We start from the raw sequence: 25,179 nt of genomic DNA on the forward strand, positions 1-25,179 counted from the left end.
GACAATCATCTCCCAGGATACAACAGATACAAAGACTTGAACACAGCACCACCAAAGTCTTTCTCTGTGAATCTTCAGTACCTTTCCTTTATCACACACATAACAATCAAAAACTCTTTTCTTTGTTTTTCCAAAAAATGCTTTAAGAACGTGTGTTTTTGTTCTTTTAAAAAACTATTTTTGAAAAAAACAATAATCCTCTAGACCCAAAATGTAAGGAAGATTCAAGGTATGCAGTCAAATCCCTTTAAAGCCCATTAATGAAAATCATTCACACCATTATTATTACAAAACCGTTACATCCTTGTAATAGGTCAATTGCTTAAAATAATCGAAGCTTGCATAAACTAAATTAATGATGGTCAGGCAGATAGTTTGTTCTCTAGATTAATTTTGTTTTTGCATTTCCCAATAAAATAAACTACAGGAACAAACAGATCTTCTAGTTTGCTCAAGGTCAATGATTTAGGACCATTTGCTTTGTTTTAAAAGGTTGCCAAAAAAAGGGGGAAAAAAAAAGAATTGAAATCACTTTAATTGATTGATTATGATTCTATTTTATATATATAGGGCTGGTTTCATGTGTCAATTAATTTGACAAATATTTGTTACAATTACTAAATTTATATGCAGGTATCTGTGTCGCCCTACTCATATTGCTTGTGGGGGGTTGATGTATTTACTAGGGATTGAAAAAAAGAAAGCCCATCAATCTTAATGAAAACTTCTTTTGGCAGCTACAACAGTAACTTTCTCAATTCAAAGGATCTGTAGAAGGCTTTGGAACTGTTTACAACGAGGTTTTAACGAAGAATAAAAGGGTTGCCGCTAAGAAGTCCAAAATTGGTGATCACAACCAAATCGGGCAATTCATCAACTAAGTGATTGTGCTTTCGCAGACTAATCAATAAAAAGTGGTAAAACTAATATGATACAGCTTGGAAACAAAGGTTCCTTTACAAGTTTATGATTTATAACATAGCAAATGTAAATTCTTATCACTATCCTGGGAATTATGTCTGAAAGCATCTTTCCATTGAGAAGCCAGAGGGTGATAGAAATCTCGTAATGTACTTCACTTCAGCGATGTTACAAAAGAATGGGAGCTATTCAAAAGCTAAAAGTGAACATCTAGCAATGTAAGAGGAGAAGAACGGGCTACTGTACGACCCTAGGTTGACTCGTTTCTAAACCCGTATTATATTAGTGGGGATCTCAATTAAGTTCAAGGTTTTACGGAAAAACCTTAACCCCTAACCAACCCATGATTAGAAATCTTGGTATAATGAAGACGCCACAATAGGTTATGAAAGTCCTATTGATAAGTCAAAACTAAAACACTCACTCTCTAATGGTGTTTTCGGGGTTCAAAGAGAACAAAGAGAATTCTATCTCACAATTAATTTTTCTATATGAATAATGTACTGAATATTATTGATAAAAAAGCACTTAAATAGGCTAAAAAGTTACAAAATGAAACCTTAATTAACTAGGAAAAACCGGCCACATAGAATAGGAAACCTAATGTTGGCCGAAAATCACCTCCTTTCCTAATCTAATTTGGATTAATTAATTCCTTAATTTTGAAATAGGAATTAATTAATTTATAATGAAAATAAAAAATAATAACTTTCCTAAGTTGATTTTTCCAGCAAAAAAATAAATGAAAACCAAATAAAACATTAATTTCCTAAAACAATAAGTCAAAATCAAATTAGGAAACTAAATAACTATCTTTTTGACTAAGCTGTCTTGGACTAATATTGACCAATTTAAGCTCCAAATCAGCTTCCATATGCCTTGTAAGATGCCAAATAGGATTATCACTGAGTCTCACACATTTCCCTTGCTTGGATCAAAGGAAAAATGCAAACTCAGCAAAATACAGTAAAGCCAGCAAATAATATAGCAAAACCAGCCAACTTTCTCTCCCATGCGTACAAGCCTTTTTTGATTGCCTTTGAAGATGCATTGACTTGATTCCATGACCTCTTAGAGATTTGTATTGAATCCATGAAGTATTGGAACCATTTGTTGCTGCTTGGAGTCTATATTTGTACGAAGACAGCTACCCGGGTCCGTATTGGCCTTCATCACTTGGATCCTTAAAACGGATCTTGTATCTTCGGGTATTGACAAGACCCTTTGAGAATTAATTACTCCCTAGATAAAAGCAGCCAGGTTGTCCTTAAATCTCTTAGCTTCGCCCTAGCGATCGGTCCGATCTTCATCCGTATCGGGTCAGCATCCCAGCGGGTTGTCGATTGTGAGGATTCGGGCAGATTCTCATCATTCCCCTCCTCTTGAAAAGGATTTGCCCTCAAATTAAAGTCATCATCTACAGAAAAAGGGGAGAAGTCAGCAGCATTAAATGTTGCACTAACATTATACTCACAAGGAAAATTAAGTTTGTAAGTATTATCATTTATCCGCTCAAAACCTTGGAAAGGTCCATCTCCACGCGACAGAAGCTTGGACTTCCTTTGTTCGGGAAACCTCTCCATTCTTAGATGCAACGAAATCCAATCTTGAGGTTCAAAGAAAACTTGCTTTCAGCCTTGATTAGTACTCCTTGCATATTGCTCGATCCTCCTCTCAATATTTGCCTTTTTTTTTTTCTCATGAATCTGCTTTTTGTCTTCCATCTAGATTAGCATGTTCACTTAAAGGTAAAGGTGTTAAATCTAACGGAGTCAAAGGATTATAACCATAAACAATCTCAGATGGTGTATATTTAGTGGCCGAATGCAATGACCTATTATAAGAAAATTCAACATGTGGCAAACATTCTTCCTATGTTCTTAAATTTCTACTAATTAAAGCCCATAACAATGTAGACAAAGTCCTATTTACTAGTTTGGTTTGTCCATCGATTTGTGGATGACAAATAGTTGAAAAAAAAAAGTTTAGTTCCTAACTTAGTCCACAAAATTTTCCAAAAATAACTTAAAAACTTAGTATCCCTATCCGAAACAATTGTTCTAGGCATACCATGCAACCTAACAATTTCTTTAAAGAATAAGTTAACAACATTAGATGTATCATTAGTTTTATTACATGCAATAAAATGTGCCATCTTAGAAAATCTATCCACAACAACAAAAATTGAATCCTTACCTGTCCTTGAACTAGGTAAACCAAGAATAAAATCCATAGACAAATTCACCCAAGGAAAGAAAAGAATCGGTAATGGCATGTAAAGACCATGCGGCATCAATTTAGATTTGGCTTTTTGGCATTTAAAGCATCTTTCACATATTCTCTCTATATCTCCTTTCATGTTAGGCCAATAAAAATATTATTGCAGCAAGGTTAAAGTCTTTAAAACACCAGAATGACCCATTAAACCACCCCTATGACCTTCCCGAACTAGTAACTCCCTAATGCTACAATTAGGCAAACAAAGTTTGTTTTCCCTAAATAAATACCCCTCAAAGATGTAAAATTTATTAAAACCATGTTTTGAATAGGTCCTAAATATTTCTCCAAAGTCACTATCATGCTCATAAAGTTAATTGTTCAAATCCAAGAAATCTAGCATCTAAGGTAGAAAAGAGTACATACCTTCGGATAATGGATCGGCAACCACATTTTCCTTACCTTTTTTGTAGCGGATGACATAAGAAAATGTTTCAATGAATTCAATCCACTTAGCATGCCTTCAATTAAGCTTCCGTTGGCCTTTAATGTGCTTCAAATATTCATGATCCATATGAATCACAAATTATTTTGGCATGAGATAACGCTGCCACGTTTCCAAAGCCCTCACCAAAGCATATATCTCTTTGTCATAAGTCGGGTAGTTTAGTGCAGCTCCATTTAATTTCTCACTAAAGTAGGCTATGGGCCTTTCTTCTTGCATTAAGACAGCTCCAATACCTACACTCGAAGCATCACATTCAATTTCAAAAATTTTGTCAAAGTTAGGCAAAACTAGTAAAGGTGCATTAGACAATTTTTCTTTCAACAAATTAAAAGATTTATCTTGTGCTTCCCCCCATTTAAAGCCAACATTCTTCTTCACAATTTTCGTCAAAGGCGCTGTGATGGTGCTAAAATCCTTGAAAAATTATCAGTAGAAACTAGCCAAACCATGAAAGCTCTCACTTGGGTAAGGAAGGTAGGTTTCGACAACTCTTGGATTGCTTGCACCTTGGATTGATCAACTTTTATACCTCAGCACTTACTACAAATCCTAGGAATACCAATTCATCTTTATAAAAATCATATTTTTTCATGTTAGCAAACAACCTTTCCTTCCTAAGAATATTTAAAACTTGCCTAAGATGTTCTACATGCTCATCTAGATGCCTATTATATACAAGAATATCATTAAAATAAACAACAACAAACTTTCCAATAAATGGTCGCATAACATGATTCATTAACCTCATGAAAGTACTAGGTGCGTTAATTAAACTAAAAGGCATTACTAACCACTCATACAATCCATACTTAGTTTTAAATGCGATTTTCCATTCATCACCCTCTTTCATTCTAATTTGATGATACCCACTCCTAAAATCAATTTTAGTAAAAATGCATGCTCCATGTAATTCATTTAACATATCATCTAACCTAGGAATTGGATGCCTATATTTAATGGTAATATTATTTATAGCCCTACAATCTACACACATACGCCATGAACCATCTTTCTTAGGTACTAATAAAACAGGGACATCACATGGACTCATACTCTCACGAATGTAACCTTTATCAGGCAACTCACTTACCTGTCTTTGTAACTCCTTTGTCTCATCGGATTACTTCTATATGTAAGCCTATTTGGTATGGTAGCCCCTAAAACAAAGACAATTTGATGCTCAATCCCTCTAATAGGTGGTAATCCATTTGAAATTTAATCCAGAAAGACATTACCAAATTCCTATAAAAGAGAAGAAATAGAATCTGGCAATTCAAGTTTTTCGGGATTAGCTTGATCATTCAAATACACATCTTTATAAATCATAATCAGCAATGGTTTCCTACTCAAGATGGCTTTATTTACAGCCCCAAAACTAAGATAAAAATTTCTATTTTTCTTTTCTTTTCTTTCTTTTTCTTTCCTCTCATGGATTCCACCTTGCTACCTTCACTCTCGGCTTTTGCAGGTTTTTCTTCCCTCTTGGGTTTCTTTGCCTTCCTCACTACACTTTCAATTTTTTCATGGTTTTTCCACTCTATTTGAGTCTTAGAATTCTTACCTTGAATAGCAAGTTCGGACTTACCTTCTTGGATGGATGGTGAAGCCATAGGTGCCATACTAGCTTTCTCCTTTAGCTTTTCGGTCTCCCTCTTTTGTTGTATTTGTAATTGGTCTCTATATACTTCCTTGGGTCAATGGCTCCAGCTTGACCTTCTTTCCTTCAAACTTAAAAACAATAGAATTTTCTTGACCATAATGAATAGCATCTTTATCCAATTGTCATGGTCTACCTAATAGAATATGTCTGGCATGCATAGGCACAACATCACACAAAACAACATCCACATATTTATCTATACTGAATTTTACCTTTACTTGTTTATTCACTTTCATCTCACCATTATCATTGAGCCATTGTAGTCTATAAGGTTTGGGATATTTAATTGTTGCTAAGCCTAATTTACCAACCACAATATTACTAATTACATTTGTACAACTTCCACTATCAATTATTATACTACAAATGTTACCTTAGATTTCACATTGGGTGTGGAAGATGTTTTCCCTTTAAACTTGATCCCCATCCTTGTATACAGTCAGCACTCTCCTAAAAACCAAGTTTAATTCGGTATTGGGTGCATGAAGGGTCTCGGCTTCATCCTCAAAATCTTCCCTTCTTGTTTGGACTCAATTTCAGCTTCATCACTATCAGACTCCAACTCGCCATTATCTTTTAACACCATGATTCTTCTATTCAGGCATTGGCTACCGATGTGTCCTCGTCCCTGGCACTTAAAACACACAATATCTCTAGATCTTGAAGGTTTAGGATCATATTTACCTTCAATTTTGTATGCTTGGATAGATTCAGTTCTAGCTTCTCTCTTTGGCCGATTTGAACTTTCTTCTTCAACTTTCGATTTTGGCTTGTTTTCATAGGTATGATTGTTTCTCCAACCACTCGGATTTGACCTTCCGCTATCAGAAACACCCTTAAACCATGATCTTACACCATTCCTCTTGAATTGTTGCTCAAGTTTAATAGCCACGTGCAACATCTCCGTCAATTCCACATATTGTTGTAATTCTAGTTGATTGGCTATCTCTCGATTCAATCCACCAAGAAACCTTCCCATGGTTGCTTCTCTTTCTTCATTCATGCTTAATCTCATCATGAGCATCTCCATATCTTTGTAATAATCCTCCACAGATCTATTACCTTGTGATAATGATCATAACCGTTGGTGCAGCAACCTGTGGTAGTGAGTCGGTACAAATCGCTTCCTTATGGCTCCTTTCATTTATCGCCAAGTAGTAATCAAGTAATCAATTAATCACCTACTCTCCTTCGGGTATTTTGCTCATTAGTCCACCAACAAAGTACGTAATGTCCAAATTTCATTGTTGCCAACTTAACTTTCTTATCCTCCGAATAGTTGTGGCAATCAAAGATCATCTCCATACGTTCCTCCCATTCCTAGTAAGTCTTCGAGTCACTTTTTCCCATGAAAGGTGGTATATTGATCTTAATATTCCCAAAATCATCATCTTCATTCCTTGTTGGTCTCCCATGGATTGGCCTTCCTTAAGGTTAAAAAATTTCATTAAACTCCTCTTCTAAATTGTCTCCAAAGTTACCTTCGCCGAATTCCTCTCTAGGTCGCCCTCGGCCTCCATGTATATCAAACCTTGTAGTTGACCCTCCTTGTGAGTTCTCAACTCTGTCCAATATTTGATCTAGGTGATCGACGTGAGCATTCATCATTTGTAATTGCTCCAAGACTGCCATCATGTCTGTTTGCTCACCTCCATTTCCCCAAGCTCGGGAATCACCCTTGAATCCAATGGATTCCTCTTCATTAATTCTCAATGGTGTTTCTCCTCTCCTCATCCTTGAATCTGCCATGTTAGTATAAATATTTGAAAAATAAAATAATTCCTCACCAAATTCACTCCCTCACGTGTTTCACTCAAATAAGGTCTCGGCACTCGTGTTTACAAACTAGTTTCGGTTTTTAACCCTCTTTTAAGCTCACACTATCTTGCCTTTTTCCACTCAAAAAATAACTCAAAGTTCTAATTAAAACACCCATAAAATAGAAATTAGATCACAAGTATGTTTTAATTAAACATATTAATAAAACAGTAGCAAAAAGCAAGCAATACAGAATGAATTTTAAACACCTGTTTCTCGACTTTTCTAAACAAAAATAAAGCAATTTAACAAAGGAAATTTCAGAATCAATAAGAACTGGACCAGATGGTAAAAAATTAAGAATTCAAAAATAAAATTTAGAGAAAGAAATTCAAATACGAGCAAGAATCAAATTAAACAAAAATATAGAATAGTGGTTGATTGTTGTTCTTTGTAATTCAAGTTTTCGCATCAAATCATTTAACTAATTTTAATCCAAATAATTTTGACACTCACAAATACATATTTCCAGCAGCAAATAAAGTCCCAACAACTCCAAATAATGAGTAAATATGCAACAACTCAGCAGCTCCAACATTTTCCAGCAAATAAATCAAACTCCAAATTCAACAAACTGCAATTTTTTTTTTTTTTTATATTCGGCTTTTCTTTTTTCTTTTTTTATTCACTCACATAATGTAAAACAACTCTAGTAGCAAATATCAACACCAAAAATAGCAATTCCAACACCAAAAATCCACCAAACTTGTGACCACCAACAACAAATTATAAATTTGTAAATTTTTTGTAAATTTATATATGTTGCCACAAACACACTTCTTTTCTTCTTCTTTTTTTTCTTTTTTTTTTTTTTTAATATATGAATGCAAATATTTAAGAGAAAAACAGCAAATAAAAATCAACAATTAACTAAATTACTAAGAACAAAGATGAAAAACAACCAACAAACTAGAAAGCAAAATACAATAAAACAAAGAAACCTAATTTCGGCTATGAATGAATTTTTTTTTTTTAAATATGCAGAACGTGTATGATGATAGAAGTAACCTTAACCTAATGCTAAAATTGCAGAATAACACAAAAACAAATAAAGCAAATAAAGATAGATCAAACCTGAACAAAATTCCACTCTGATACCAAATGATACAAACCTAGGTTGACTCGCGCCTAAACTCGTACTATATTAGTCCAAATTTCAATTAAGTTCAAGTTCTTATAGAAAACTCTTAACCCCTAACCACCTTGTGATTCAAAACCTTGGCATAATGAAGACGCTACAATAGGTTGTGGAAGTCCTATTGATAAGTCAAAACTAAAACACTCACTCTCTAATGGTGTTTTAGGTGTTAAAAGAGAACAAAGAGAATTCTATCTCACAATTAATTTTTCTAGATGAATAATGTACTGAATATTATTGATAAAACAAGCCCTTAAATAAGCTAAAAATTATAAAATACAACCCTAATTAACTAAATAAAACCGGCCACATAGAATAGGAAACCTAATGTTGGCCGAAAATCACATCATTTTCTAATCTAATTTGGATTAATTAATTCCTTAATTTTGAAATAGGAATTAATTAATTTATAATGAAAATAAAAAAATAATAAATTTCCTAAGTTGATTTTTCCAGCAAAAAAATAAATCAAAACCAAATAAAAGATTAATTTTCTAAAACAATAAGTCAAAATCAAATTAGGAGACTAAATAACTATCTTTTTTACTAAGCTATCTTGGACCAATCTTTGACCAATTTAAGCTCCAAATCAGCTTTCATATGCCTTTTAGGATGCCAAATAGGATTATCATTGAGTCCCACACATTTTCCTTGCTCGGATCAAAGAAAAAATGCAAACTCAGCAAAATACAGTAAAGCCAGCAAATAATACAGCAAAACTGGCCAACTTTCTCTCCCATGCGCACAAGCCCTTTTTGATTGCCTTTGAAGCTACCTTGACTTGATTCCATGACCTCTTAGAGATATGTATTGAATCCAGGAAGTGTTGGAACCATTTCTTGCTACTCGGAGTCTATATTTGCATGAAAATAGCTACCCAGGTCCGTATCGGCCTTCACCACTTGGATGCTTAAAACGGATCTTGTATCTTCAGGTATTGACAACCCCCTTTGAGAATTAATTACTCCCTAGATAAAAGCATCCAGATTGTCCTTAAATCTCTTAGCTTGAGCCCTAGTAATCGGTCCGGTCTTCATCCGTATCGGGTCAGCACCTCAACGGGTTGTTAGTTGTGCAGGTTCGGACGGATTCTCATCAGCTAGTATGAAGGACGTGGAAGGAAGTGGCAGCAAAGCTAGAAGGACTAGTTGGCAAGGAAAAGCAACCTTGTGAACAAGATAATCTAGTGTTGGAACAAACTGAAGGGTCGCTTAATCCTTTCAATCCTTACTGCTTGGTTGAAGATCATGACAATGGCGCCAATTGTAGGCGCAACACAACTGAAAGTATCAAAAGCATGAATATTCAACTACAATTGTCATATGATGATGGACCATAATATATTATGAAATGACATGACGTGTGCTATATATATTGTGCGAATTTCTTTTAATTTTTTTTTTTGGGTGATTTTTTCTGATAGAAAAAGTTAAAAGAATTATAATACCATGTAGTAAGAAGATAAACGAAGAAAGGAAACCTGAGGCAAAACCGTAATCGTAACTATAACACGGAGAGCTGAATAATAACACCACTGTTTCCTTTTGTAAAGTTCAAAAGTTAAAATTCAAAAAGTATTCCAATATAAAAACGAAAAATAAAAAATAAAAAATAAAAAATAAAAATCATATCGACTTGATTGGATACATTCACTAATAAATATAGCAGGGATGTCCCTGATTATGATTATTTTTTGGATAGTTTAAACCCAGTCCTCACATATGAAGGAGGTTACTTATAAACACATGTTGGTGTTATCGTTGAAATTTCGTTGCAGCAGTAAATGCATTGAGCAAATATAATAGAGGTGGAAATTAATCAAACGGAGGTTGTGGGGCTTATTCCTTGTTCTTGGATTGTGGCGTCGGCGGCCAATTTGTAATATATAGCCGCTAAAAATCCATGAAGGAAGCAGAAGGATACTCCTTCTGATAGAAAATGGTGATCTGCGAAAATGCACTGTCGTCTCAGTTTCAAGTTGGCCAGTGTCCCCACCAGCAGCAGCGAAAATCCAAACCCGAATGATATCCTGCTTTGCCATTCTTACAATCAGAATTGATTCACTTTTTCAATCCAAATGCGGAATTATTTTCATTGCATGAGATACAATTATATGCACACACACACACACACACACATACATTTTCAGTAGGAAGGTTACATACGTATTTAATTGATCTTACAATTGAAATTTTCAGATTTACATATGGAGGTACGATTCAAAGGGTGTATGGTGCCTTCACTCAAAGTTATAAGTGTACCTAACAAACAAATTAATCAATTAGATATCGTTGTTCAGTCTTTGTTTTTTTCTTGTATATTGTGTATAGTTTGTTACATTTAAGTAATTAGAGTTTGTTAAGCATATTAATTAACTAAATATATAAAGAAAAAAAAACAAAAACTAGAAACTAACAAATTTTAAATTGTGTTTTATTTTGTTTTTATGTTTTATTTTTTTCTCCTTATATTTGTAATTACTAAATCAGATGTGCTTAAATACTATTAATTAACATGAGCAAGCTATTAAAATAAGCAAATTACATATAATTTAGAATAAAAAAATTAATACATTAACAAATGATACCTAATTAAAAAAAAAAGTGAAGAATTCAATTTCTCATCTTTAATATACTATTGGATTATGTTATTTTTAGTTTGTCAAAAATATTGGTAAAAAACTTAGGAAAACGAAAAGTAACCCTTCTTAAATATAATAGATATACTTTTCCACATACTTGAAAAATTAAAGTTTGTTTATGATGTAGCAAAATACATCTCTATGTATAGTCTATCTTTGATCATGACGTTTTCATGACAAAACCATCAGAACTTTTATTATCAGTTCTTAAATTATTCAAATGCTAAGACTTAAAAATATTTTTGTGATTTAAATAAGTTGAGTGATGTATTAAAAACCCTAAGAGGGAAAATGGAATCTTATGTGGGCTCAATTAAATTACAAAAATAATTTTACATTTTAATATTTAGAGTAATCTAATGATTAAAAAATAAGATTTTAATAGAAAAATCATCAGAAATCTTAATAGGAAAATTCTTCTTATAGATATATATATATATATATATATATAGATGAAACTCTATGGACCAAAATAAAATTTAGCGAAGGCACATGTTATTATTTATAGGCTTTTCTTGAACTCTATCTTTGGATTAGGATCTGGATGAGAATCTCACTATATATACACACACACAGCATACACATAAGATGGTGATCAGATTGTCCCATCATATTGACATTCATGCATGCATATTTTAATATATATAATGGTTCTCTTAGCTAGGATTTGTGAAGAAAATTTTGTACAGAATTCATTCTATTACTAATAAAATGGCACCTTATTATTGATAATAGAATGAATTTTAGACATAATTTATCCAATACTTTTAGATAAGAAAAAAATATCATATATATACATAGAGAGAAAGAGAGAAAGATTAATGATTGGATAGAGGCAATCGTTTTCAATATAAGATGGGAACATGTTAGCACATAAAGTGCTAACAGTGCAATGCCAATAGGAGCTCAACAAGGTAAGTACTATGTTCCCAACATATAAAACCTGTATATATATATATATATATATAAGAGGATAATTGAATTAAATATCTTTGAACTACACAAAGTTTGTTACTTTAGCCTCTTTTATTTATTTTTTTTTTTTTGGGGAGCAGTTTAGTCTCTGAACTCACATCTCTCTTGTGCGAATAGTCTTTAAACTTGTTTACGTTCATTCACGGACCATTTTAAACACATGCATGTCACAAGAGGAAACAAAGAGGAATAGTAAGGAGTACACATATAGTATTTTTATCCTTTAAAAAATTTTAAGGATTAAAATGCAAAATCTTATATAATTCATTGGGCATCTGTGCTAATAACCTTTAAAACATTTATATTTTTTCTGATTAAATATTTGAATCTTAAAAAAAAAAAGCCATTATAAAGTTTGATTTCCTATTAATTAAAAGTTCATTTATCATACGCTATTAAGCATTTGTAAGGAAACTTTGTTGCACAGTTTTTTTTTTTTTTGTCTTTTTTTTATTTTTTTTTTTGGGTTGTAAGAAACCATTTTTAAGAAAAAATGTCATAAGCTATATATATTTATATTTACAATATCATAAGCTGAAATATATAGTTATTATGTAATTATTGGTGCATAATTGAAATTGAACACTACTAGTATATTTTTAGATTTTATTATTTTTTTTATAATTTTATACTAACTTTTAAATTGCCCTCACTATTCCCAAATCCAACATAAGGTGGAAATGTATTGGCATAGTTGGGAGAAAAATTATATATATATATATATAATGATTTAACACTGCAACACCAGTTAAGCAAATAGCAATCCATAGTGCTTGCTAGGTTATTAGATGTCCAACATAAGGTGGAAACTATATTTTTAGCCTATTAAAACTTTATTTATGTATATAAAAATATTTTCACGGGTGACACGATTTCCCACAATATGGTACGGGATATTGAAATATAGTTTACACTTCCCTTAACACACCCACAGTATCTATCACTCACAAAAATATATGACTATGTACATATATATGTATATGTATATGTATATTATTATTTTATTATTATGCATATCATCATTATATATAATTTCTCTCCCACCCATACTAATACATTTCCACCTCATGTTAGGACATTATTCCTGACAGATTATTACGATAGTTAGAGCGCAACCAGGATTTGGGAATATTAAGGCAATTTAAGAATTAGTACCAAGTTTTCAAAAAATAATAAAACCTAAAACCTCACTACTGTTATTCATTCCAATAATGCACCAATACTTACAAAATAACTATATAGTTTAGCTTATAATATTGCCCCAAAAAAAAAAAAAAACTTATTACATTTTTTCCAATAAAATGGTTATTACAAAAAAAAAAAAAAAAAAAAACTATAAAACTAAGTTTGCTTACGAATGCTTAATAACTTATGACAAATGAACTTTTAATTAGTATGAAATCAAAATTTAAGGACTTTTCTTCATTTTTTATTTTATTTTATATTTTAAGATTTGGATATTTAATAAGAAAAATATATTTAAACTAGAAAAGTTTTGATACTACAATTCCTGAAAATTTTTTTAGAAAGTGAAAAGATCACTTTTATCCCTCTCTGTTTCTTCATCTGATATGCATGTGTTCAAAATGGTAACGGAATGAACATTAAAAAAAAAAAAATGTTTAAAGACCATATGTAAAAGAAAAATGCGAATTCAGAGATTAAAATGTCATAAAAAGAAAAAGTTATGAGAATAAAGTTCCAAAACCTCTAGAGTTCAAGAGCATCTCTGTCAAATACCTTATATTACATATATATAAGTGCTGGCATGACAATGACCATAAGAATTATATTATATTAATTCCAGGAGGACTTAAACGAATGGTTGGGATGTGAAAATTAAAGTGAAAAAGAAATGGAAGAAAAAGTATACCAGGAAAGAAAGAGGAAAACCATGGTTAATTGCTTATTTGATGAAGTTTCATTTTTGTGGCCTTTCTTGGAGCAGGTGCAAATGTAGCCATCAGACAAGTGAGAAATTACGTGAGAAAAGGCTAAAAGTGCAGCTGCACCAAAACCTAGCATCAGAGCTCTATGATCCAGATGCCTACATTCTGGAATCCACCCCGTTGAATGAACCTAGAGCATTTTGGGGGGTGTAAATGTGTAATTAAATTAAATTAACTAATTGTTAATTAAATAAACATATATGTAAAATCAATTGCAGAAAAAGTTACTTCTCATATATACATATGTATATATATATATATATATGATCAGATTTTGATCATTCTTGGAGTACCTTTTTTTCTTCAATTTGAGCAAGAATCCCAAGTAGTCCTGCACCAATGTCAATTCCCATAATCAAGAGACAGACCAAAGCCACATTGATTTTTTCCATCTTTGTGGTTTGAGTTTGTTCAGTGAGGAGGAGGAGAAGAAGAATAGTTACCAGTAAATTTATGGCAATTAAAATATATTATTATCTTATAAGAATCAGGCATTAAAGCAGAACCAAAATTTTATATCGAAAAGAAAAAAAAGGCTGTTCAATCGGGAAATAAAACAAGAAACAAAGAATCAAAGCAGGAAACTAGAATAGCAATAATTAAAAGCAATTTAAAGGCAGTGACGAGTCACATGGAGTTTTTGACATGTTTTAGACAAGTCTCTAAATTTTGGATATAAATGTAACCCTTCAAAACTTTCTTATTTTTTATTATGATTTATTATATTCTATTTATATTCCTTTCATAAGAAAGAAGGAAAGTAAGGCGTTGTCTTTAGTTCTGCGGCATTCCTTTCTTCTTTTAAACTCTTGTCTAAATGCATGAATATTAATGATAAATACGTCTCAATGCGATGTTTCAGAATGTTACTGTTAGATTATTGAAACAAAAAGAATAATTTGTTATTGTGAAAGTACTTTAAAAATATATATATATTCCATTTTATTTTAATTACGGCTCATAAAGTTTTGTTTAAGGCTTCTACATTTTTTTTAAATAGTATTTTAGTTTTTTCACGTTAATGAAATTATGGAAGTTTGTCTCTTCGTAGAGAAAATGATCCAGCTCGATTGGGTTGGATATCATGGTGTAAACACATAGTATAACACATTTATGATTTTGATAACCATAACCAAATGACATAAATATTAACAAACAAACCCTAATATATTGTAATTGGTCTTTTATCGAGAAGTTGAGCTATTTGCCACCTATCCCAAATCATGATGGACATAGAACATACTCTAAAAATCAATTATTATCACTCTGTTTTTTGGCATTGTTATTATTATTATTATTTTTTTGACACATTTGATATTGTGATGCTAATGCTAAAACTAAAATTTAGCATTGATATTGACCTTTATCATTCAGAATCTCATACCAATATTATCAAACATTAATAATGGCAATATCAAAATGGTATTTACAATCAAAGATGTTTTAGAAAACTTGAGATTGAAAATATTTGGAGGAGCAACTAAAGAAGACCCATGTGAAGGTAGCTTGCTACCTAGTTCCATCAATTCCCCATGAAAAGCATTTCTCCTATTTCAAAAGAACCAACTAGCATCTACGAACCTTTCAAATTGAAAAGAAGATAAATTAAAATATGTCCACTATAGCAAATTACAAAAAGAACCAAACCCCACGCCTGAAAGTTTATCAAACCGGTCCAAAGCACTCCATATGCAATTCGCATTAGAACAGTACCATATTGCATGAATTATATCCTACTTTTTCTACTTACAATTGCAACATTTGTCTTCAATAAGTAATTTCTTCTGCTTCAACATTCTAGCACATAGAAGAGCTCTGTGGCAAGCGCGCCAAAGGAAAACTTTGATTTTATTTGGAATCTTAACATTTCAGATATTTTTCCACCATTCATCCACTTGTTTTTTTTGCTGCACTCACTTATATCGTTCTTCTCACTTAACTAACGAGCAACCCAGATAAAGACTTGATTTTTTTTTATGAAATCAAGCTTGCCTGTCAAACCGACCATTACCACCAATTGGCAAGCTTAAAATAACTTTGGTATCTATAGATAAAAAAATTTCTTTAATTGAAGTCTTATTCCAATCACCTGATGAAGAAAACATAGTATATACATTATCAATTCCAAAGCCATTCGATACATCTTAAACATATATTAAAAACATACTTATCATACAAAAAAATGCGAAATCAAACATACATATAAAATAAAATCCTGACTATTCTCCATAACTAAGAAAATTAACTTGGGTCTTTACAAAACAAAATGCTTTCTTTATTCTTGAGTCCCAACTAAGAACAACAAAACCAAAATAAAAACAAATCTTAGTCTATTTTGGGTTACAAAACTAGAACCTCAATCCCAAACCAAAAGACGTGTTTACCTAAATCTTTGATGAATTCTCAACTCTTCCCTTAGAAACCTTCAAAAATCAATCGATCTTGGAGAAACCAATCAATCTTTTTTTTTTTCTTTTCTTCTCTATAGTATCTTTCTTCCTCTCTAGGTTTGTATCATTTAAAATAAAGAGAACTCTAACATAACATTTAAAAACTCATTAGGTTTTTCAAAAACTTATTTCAATTAATATGAAGAAAGTTAATCAAAAAATTATAAATATCTCCTTTTCATTATCTTACATAAATAAAAATGAATAGAAGCTAAAAAATATGTTTTCTTATCCAAAATTCATCCACCCCTAATACCTATATATCCATGGGTCAACTGAATCCAATTCTAACTCCAAAACAGGACCAAAATTGGATAAACCCATCAGCCTAGGCATATAGTCACTAAAACCTTCACAACTTCTTCTAGAAAACTCGAAAAATCATTCCACAAAAATCTTTGGAAAATTGACTTCCGAGGCTTTCTATAGATATAAAATTTGATATGAAATTCCACTTGTAGCCTTCTAGACCTAACTCTACTCTTAGCGCTTACTTGGCTGTTAAGTCAAGAATCCACCTATTATAAAGAGGCAATTTTACACTGCTTTCCACCTCAAAAAATCTAATTTCTAGACTCATAATAATAATACAAATAAATATATCAAAAGGTAAAAGAATCATCATACTCTACTCAATGTCAAATAGGTAAGGACAAAATAGACTGTTCATACAATAACAAGCAATAACATAAAAAATTCTTTTCATAGTAAATCATGCCTTAAACATTCAAATAAAACAATAAAATATTTAATTACTATTTTAAGATCTACAAAATTTGATGGTCTTACACCTCTCCTGTCCAAGAATTTCATCATTGAAATTACAACAATAAACATTAACAATAAAATATATCAAACTTAAGCAAAACAAAGGTAGTCCCTTCTAGATGCAGGGGTCATCATGGGCCTTACAGAACTCTTGGAATATTTATTCATTAACAATAAAATATATCAAACTTAAGCAAAACAAAAGTAGTACCATATGGATGCAGGGGTCATCATGGGCCTTACAGAACTCTTGGAATATTTATTCATTTGTTTTTTCAAAAAAATAAAAATATTAAAATTAGTAAATTAACCCAATATAAATCACCAACCTGAGCTCTTATATCAACAACTAAAGTCTATCGTACGTTAATCTGGCCATGTACTTCATATGGTTTACTTCAAATTCTAGATACTCAACTGATGGTTGAGGATGTACCTACTCAAAAGCCAAAAGTAGCTGCTAACGTTACAAAAGAGTGCTTGCAAGTGAGAGAGGAAGATAGGCCTAGTATGAAGGAAGTGGTAGCAGAGGACTAATTGCTAAGGAAAAGCATCCTTGGGAACAAGATTATTTAGTGTTTGAACGGAGTGAATAGTTTGCTTAGCTCCTCGTATCTTCATTGATTGGTGATCATGACCATCGCACTAGTTGGCAACACAACTAAAAGGACCAAAACCATGAACTACAATTGTCAAGGGCTGGCTGAAGGCATATAGGCCTTAGGTGGCATTTGGTACGCAGGACAGGTTCGGATCGGACAGGATAAATCCGGATTGGACAGGATCGGATCGGATAGAATAGTGTAGTACTGTGTTTGACACAGTTATGGACTAAATGGTAGATAAGTTGTCCAACGTTTGGTGCAGGATCAAACTGGATTAGATTATTTTATAATTAAAATTTTATTTTTATTTTAAATGAAAATTTTAAAAATTATTGTTATGTAAAAAAACAAAAAATCTTATTTATATTAACATGCAAAATTTATTTTTTGTTTTTACACCCATAAATTACGTTAATATATTGTTTTGAACATCAATTAAAATAAAATTGACATATGGTAAATCATAAAAAATAATTAATCACCAATAAAAAAAAAGCTAACATTATGCCAAAATTCGCATTTGGTTTTACTTGTAACAATTACTACATCCATATTGGCTTTTACAACGATAATCTAGTTGTATAACAAATAAGTAAATACACACATTGATAGTACTCCAAATAAACAACTTAATATAAAACCATTACGCCACTTGTTGTTCAATTGAGCACGTGTATATGTGGTGGGATTTTGTATTGGATTTGCCTCATTACGATTTCTTATCATTTGTTCTACAAATTGAACATATGCTATTTCAGCTTCTTCAGTTGTATTATAGGCTTGATATAAATTTTCTTTAAATCCTTGCACTTGTTGATGACATTCAGGCCAAGAATTATATATCCCTAGTTGTCTACCTTTAAATACAACATAAACTCTTTTCCTTGCCATTCAATATTCCTGCATATAATAATAAATAATAATATAAGATAGTAATATAATTAAATAAAATAAAATTAACTACAGCAATCAAGTGCGTGTTAATATTCTAAAACATAACACATAATGATCAATTATCCTTACATGCATAATTAGAAACCAATATCCAATACCTTACAACATATATCCATAAGTTTGAAATTGAATTATTCATAATTGCTATCCTCTCATACATAGATATAAATATATAATCCACAACAATACTAATTTAGTTATCTAAAAATTCATTAGCAAATTTAATCTTCTCCGCATCCGTTTTAATAATCTTGAAAACCTCTATGTTCGATGGATCCGATCTCATTGCCTTAGAGATTCTGAGATTGTCTCTAATAGGAAATCCTAACCTATCAAGCTCCATAGCTAAGTATTGTGGATAAGGGATATCGGATTTTTCTTGTTTTTCTAACGTTGCAGCCAATTTACCAAACCATTTATCCGCTACATTGTCCAACCCCTTTACAATGTCATCATCCTTCGCTTTATTTTTCCTTTTCCATCTTGCTTGGGATTGTGTGGATGGTTCACTATATGTTTGATTAACAGACATTGGAGAACAAATATCATCAAATTGTTCATTTGCAACCTCCATATTTATGTCATTAACCAAATCAATTGGAGTTTGTGCTTCAACTCCTGTTGCCCAATCCTTTCCAAAAATATTAGCAAGCCTCTCATACACAGGAAAAGATTTACTTCTCCAACTTTTTGCACTTGGATTACACTAAAATAAAGAAAGATAACATTTAGTCAAAAAAATAAAAAGATTAGTTTAGACATGCTAGAAATAAATTTTAGGATAGCAACTAAAAAATTCAATAAAACTATATTTCCTCGGAAAATTCAAAACCTGCACATATGCTTTCCAAGCATCGTCACTGTCAACCTTCACACATTTAAGAGAGTCATTCCATCCAAATCCACTTTTATTGAGCATGTCATATATTATACCATATTGCTTCTTCCATTTTTTCATCTTTGACTCAATATGTGGACTTGCTCGCAATCCCGAATTAGGACACATCTCGGCTAGTTGCCTCTCAATCATATTCAGTGTGCCAGGTTTAAATGCTCCTGTGTCACAACGTTGCCCACTAGCTACAGCTTCATCTAAAATATTCAGTAAAGTCTTTTCCTCACCTTTACTCCAGGTACGCCTAGCTTCATTTCCCTTGTTATTGTTACTGCAACCTCCAGCTTCCATTGCTATTCACGTATAAATTGCATTATTCTAATAACACCATAACAAGATGCAAGAAATATAACATGATTCTCAAATGTTGCACTTAATATAAATTGGACTTCATACAAATTATCCAAAAGATTAAACAAACAATAATATTTAAGCAGTTACAACAATCAACATAATATTATACAGAGCAATCAACTACTAACCACGACGACCTCTCCACTCATCAAACATTTGCTTAGCTAACTCATCTCTCCAGTTAGTCCATTGACTCGAGGAAGCAATTGATCCTATAATTTCCTCGTCTGCACCAATGTCCACATCTTCCACCCTATCATATTCAATTTCTCCAGGATCAAGTGTCATTTCTCTTCTAATCAGATTATGTATAAGACAACATGCAGTAATTATCTTGATTTGTGTTGCAATTGGATAGAACGATGGACTTCTTAAAATTGCCCAACGCATTTTAAGAACCCAAAACATCTTTCTATGATATTCCTAGCAGATGCATGCTTCATGTTGAAATACTCTTGATAAGTTGTGGGTGCACAACCATCTTTCCATTCGGAAAGGTGATATCTTGTTCCCCTATATGGTGCAAGAAATCCTTCATCATTAGTGTAACCAGCATCCACTAAGTAATAACAACCTATATAAAAAAAAAAAAATCTCCTATCAGTTTATGCACTGATAGTCCATTACAATGAAAAAATTAATTATTGGTCTTACCTGTTGGTACTTTTTAAGCCATTTGGTCTACTTAATTCATCTCGAAGTACTTTAGAATCCGAAGCGGAACCTTCCCAACCAGGTAATACAAATATGAATTCCATATTTGGATTACATACACCTAAAACATTTGTGGCTATCTTACCCTTCCTCGTTCGATATCTTGGCTTATCGATTTCAGATACTTTCACCTTAATATAAGTTCCATCTAATGCTTCCAAACAATTCGATGTCACAAATAAATTCACTCACCTCAGATAATATTACAAATAATCTAACTATAAGATTAGTAATCAAACTATTCCACAAACATACCTTAAACATTTTCCATCTATCATCCGAGCAATTATCTTACACAGATTCAGGTTGCCTCAACAAAATTCCATGTAAACGTAACACTCCATTCAATACTGAATTGAAATATCTACTAACTGTTTCCCCCGATCTATAGAATCTACTTATAATTGTACGGTTCTTTGCATGATGAGCAATTATGTGCACAAATATGCACACTTGCTCTTCTAGTGTAACAGTACCATCTCTTTTAACATAACCATCCTGACGTAATAACTCACATAAAACACCAAATGTTCTCCTATCCATCCTCATTTGACTAATACAATTGACATCATTATCTAACAAACTATTTAAAAATGAAGTATGCAATTCAGTCCCCATTATTCGATTCCTAACTTCTCCATTATTTCTCCTTCGCCATGCTGCATACATATAATAAGGAAGACAACCATAAAGCACGAACAAAAAGATTGTATTGTGAATAATTTTCTTCGATCCATATCTATAAAAAAAAAAAAAAAGACAAAATAAACAACACATTAAATAGAATGTGATCAAGTGATAATTGATAAAAATTACATGAAAACACCTCTATCATTAAGTGATAATTGATTAATTGCTAATTTATTCCCTCATTAAGTGATAATTGATTGACACGGTCTACACCTTCTCTACACACATTATAATTGAAAGCTTAAAATAAAAAGTGGATTATATATTTATTTATATTCATCTAACTAAATATTTATAGATATATAGATATATATATATATATATATATATGTTAACATAAAAACAACATATATATATATATATAAATTATATATATACAGTCTATCTATGGTGCGGACGGTCCTCATGCGGACCACAGTATTGGTGACAGTTTTTCATAATATTGGTGATGATTTTCTAAAAAATCGTCGTTGATACTATGAAAAACCGTCACTAATACTGCGATCCTTATGCGGACCGTCCTCACAATAGAATTTCCGTATATATATATATATATATAATTTATATATATATAATTACAATTATTTTTTATCATAAAATTTATATAATTTATATATATATATATATAATTACAATTATTTTTTATCATAAAATTTAGATACGACATGCATGGTACTTATATCAAACGCGCCATTCACCACTTTCTTCCAGGTAACAAACAATGGGCTGAGATCAAATTGTTACTTATATCAGACGCGCCAATCAAGAAGAACAAGATTAGTCTAGGCAATGCATAAAGCTCTATGTATCTTTCTTCATTATAACTTTTTGACAAAACAAGACCAAAATAAAATTAAAATGTTGAACTTATGTTGCAATTATTCTCAGGTGCAGGTGCATGTGTAGAGGTCAAATTGACCAGTCTAACAAAGAAATTAGGATATGAAAGACTTGGCTGAAATGATTAAATTTCATATACATGTACAAAGACACATCGCTATTGAAAATAACATACTATATATAACAAGACAGCTAACCACTTATAATAAACTTAGCACTTTTTTTAAAAAAATAAAAAAATATGGCAAGCCATCTCATTTGAAAAATATACCCATATTTGTGGAATTCAAAAGCCCAATTGAATTGAATTCTCGGCCCATTTTTATCTGTTACATTTTAACATTAACACCCAGATCCACACCTAACTCTTTTCTCTCGGTGAAAACTGAAAAGTTAACCAAAATATCACACACTATACAGGTCATATGTCTGCTTTTGGCAATAACTTAGCATCATATCCCATCAAACTATTTCTTCTCTAGCTGTTTTTTGCATGAGGCCACATCTAAGTTCCTCCTTTTATCACTATCTTTTTATATCTAAATTTTACACAGCACCTATTATGTAGCAGAAATTGAACCCTAGACTGTAACTACAACTCAATATATATCAAACCAACATCAGCCACCATTAGAGAGATCTACCCCTCATATCCAAGCTAATGAAATCTTCTTACATTCTGAAGTATCTTAACAGCTTCATTCAGTAAAATTCAAGGACTTGCAACAATCTTGAGACTGTATCATGAAAACAAGATTTCTCCACCTCTATTCATAATGGGCCCTAACGATTGCTGCTAGTTAAAAAGGAATAATTACTTACATTTGCACAAGTATACACACATAGACACATAAATACAAGGTATATGTGTATGATATCTTTGTTCACCTTCCTAGTTCTCGGAGGACCCAAATTTCTTTACCAAAGTTATCCAAAAAACTTAAGCAAATAGTACATTCATGAAAGGAGCCAGCAAATAAGAAGCCAAAAGTTTCATATTTCTAACAGTCTATAACTGAAGTACCATAAACAAGTTATTTAGGACCAATAATTATAGTAAATCAGACATATATCTATGAAAAGTCCCCTGCAGTTAAAGGACAACTGATCAAAGTAGAAGTCCGAGGCATACTGAAATCAATCACCTTAGTCATCTATTAACTTAGGTGAACATCACAAAAGCCATGCCCAGACATACAAATTCCAAGCCAGACATTGAACTTTCTCAAGAGCAAATGGATGCTTACTTTGAAAGTCAACAGATCATTCCCTCGATCATAAAATGGTATAGAAAAATAAAACAAGGGGCTAGTGGGAGAGGATTTATAAGTACATGTCTGGACACCATGTGAGCTGACTGCTAACAGACAACATGGTGGACTCCTATATCCAATGTACAAATACCAATTTAAGCAAATCAACATAACAACAAACTGTAGAAAAGATGTTTCTCAACAAAACAACATAAAGACAATATATTAGAGTGAAAGAGACCTATTGAGAATTTATAATCTTGTGTTCAAAAGTTAAACCAAACACCACAGAAGGCTCATTGTAGTTATTCCATGACAGATAGACTGAAGCCAAAACTAGATTGGTCTCATCATATGAAATGTCCACTGCATCCATTCTCAGCCAATGCTATCTTAACAGAGCCCTTTTTAGAAAATGGGTTGACCTTGCCAGGCTTAGGCCCTTCTCATCAACTTGTTCTGTCTTAACAGCCTCCAACAATTCCTCAATTTTTTGTTGGGATACATTATTATCTCTGGCCTTAAATTCTCAAAAGAATTACCTACCTTATTTGAAATATTCCATTTTTATATATGCTGGCTAACAGCTATGTATATGAAATAAAACAAAGTAGTTAAGTGTTTTTAAATCCTAATGAATGGCTAATTTTGTAGGAAAGAGTGAACAAATTCAAAGGAGGAGGGCAAGTCCAACTGCTGTTTTTCCTTGTGTTAAAGATGTTAAACCAAGAGCAGTAGATTCCTTGGACACTTACCGGCCAAATGAAGAAATCTACATCTTACGAAGTTACACTTGAACAAAGATGAGATAAGATTTCCGCGTACATGCTATAATACAGAGATAATGAAGAACAAGTTAGTTTTTGTAACAGATGTTGCTGTTAGAAATGAAGAGGTCTTCATTGGTTGGGAAATGTGGAGTTGTTGGGGATTGTGAAAATGTTATCTGCAATGGGGTTGATGTGGTTAAGTGATGGTGGAGGACAAAAGCAAAGAGTGGTCGAGCATGCTAGTTTTTGATAGAATGAAATGGGAGGGAGGAAGAGTGGGATGGGAGGGTGGGGTTGAAAGACAAATGAGAATGGAGAGAGCAGAGGAGTGTGGAGGAATAGATGGATAAAAGAACATGACACGGTCAGTTCTAGCATTCAAATCCTTTCTAGTCTAAGATGTTTTTTAATAGTGATGGGATAATAAGTCCTTCCCTTAACAGTAGGGTCATTAGCCATAAACATACAAAGTTTTCCATGAACTGGTCCTATCCCCATAACAATCCCACTAGATGGTAAGTGATCTTTGTATAATTCATGGCCTGCAAGCTTCATCCATAAATCATACAGATTAAGCAAAAATAGTATGTATGCATACAAAATTTTACAAATCCAACTAAACAATGAAAGCAAATGCGTGATTGGTCTTCTAGATCTTTTTTTTTATGTCTACTTGTCATGTTTTGGGTTTTCATTCAAATCCTGAACAACAAATTGAATTCTCAGGTAATACAATCTACAAAATTGGTACTCCTTAAAAACTTAAAAATGAAAACCAATTTGTTATTTTTTTTCCCTCTAGGGTTGAAATTTCAATGCCGTATTGGAGTTTAATACAGCAAGACATCCCCATCAAAAAGGTTTCCCAAGCAAGAATACAATGAATGTGACTACTATTTCCAAAACAATCTAACAACATTTGTGGCACTGGAGTTGAGAAATCTCATCCAATCAATTTTTATCAAGAATTGCAAGTTCTATGCTGTTCGACCGCTACTCAAAACAAAAAAAAAAAAAAAAAAAAGCAAGCAATCAAAGAAGAAGAACAAGATGGTGATG

General features: G+C 32.1%; 1 protein-coding gene across 1 annotated transcript; it reads right to left on the reverse strand.

The window, feature by feature from the left end:
• Positions 1 to 9,908: 9,908 nt before the first annotated feature.
• On the reverse strand, positions 9,909 to 14,462 carry LOC107421386 (protein VASCULATURE COMPLEXITY AND CONNECTIVITY). The gene is made up of 3 exons (XM_016030618.4): positions 14,121 to 14,462; positions 13,752 to 13,957; positions 9,909 to 10,291 (listed from the first exon to the last, which is right to left on the reverse strand). Exons 1-3 carry the CDS (start codon positions 14,217 to 14,219, stop codon positions 10,081 to 10,083), a joined length of 516 nt encoding a protein of 171 aa, XP_015886104.3. The 5' UTR covers positions 14,220 to 14,462; the 3' UTR covers positions 9,909 to 10,080.
• Positions 14,463 to 25,179: the final 10,717 nt, after the last annotated feature.

Source organism: Ziziphus jujuba, chromosome 1, assembly GCF_031755915.1.
Source record: "Ziziphus jujuba cultivar Dongzao chromosome 1, ASM3175591v1".
Taxonomy (NCBI): domain Eukaryota; kingdom Viridiplantae; phylum Streptophyta; class Magnoliopsida; order Rosales; family Rhamnaceae; genus Ziziphus; species Ziziphus jujuba.

Excerpts from the sequence above, each read along its gene's own strand:
- LOC107421386 (XM_016030618.4), bottom strand. The coding sequence starts at position 14,219 with ATGGAAAAAATCAATGTGGCTTTGGTCTGTCTCTTGATTATGGGAATT. Across the intron at positions 13,958-14,120 it reads CTCAAATTGAAGAAAAAAAG|GTTCATTCAACGGGGTGGAT; the intron begins GTACTCCAAGAA and ends AAAATGCTCTAG. Across the intron at positions 10,292-13,751 it reads GTTTTCCTCTTTCTTTCCTG|GATATCATTCGGGTTTGGAT; the intron begins GTATACTTTTTC and ends ATGGCAAAGCAG.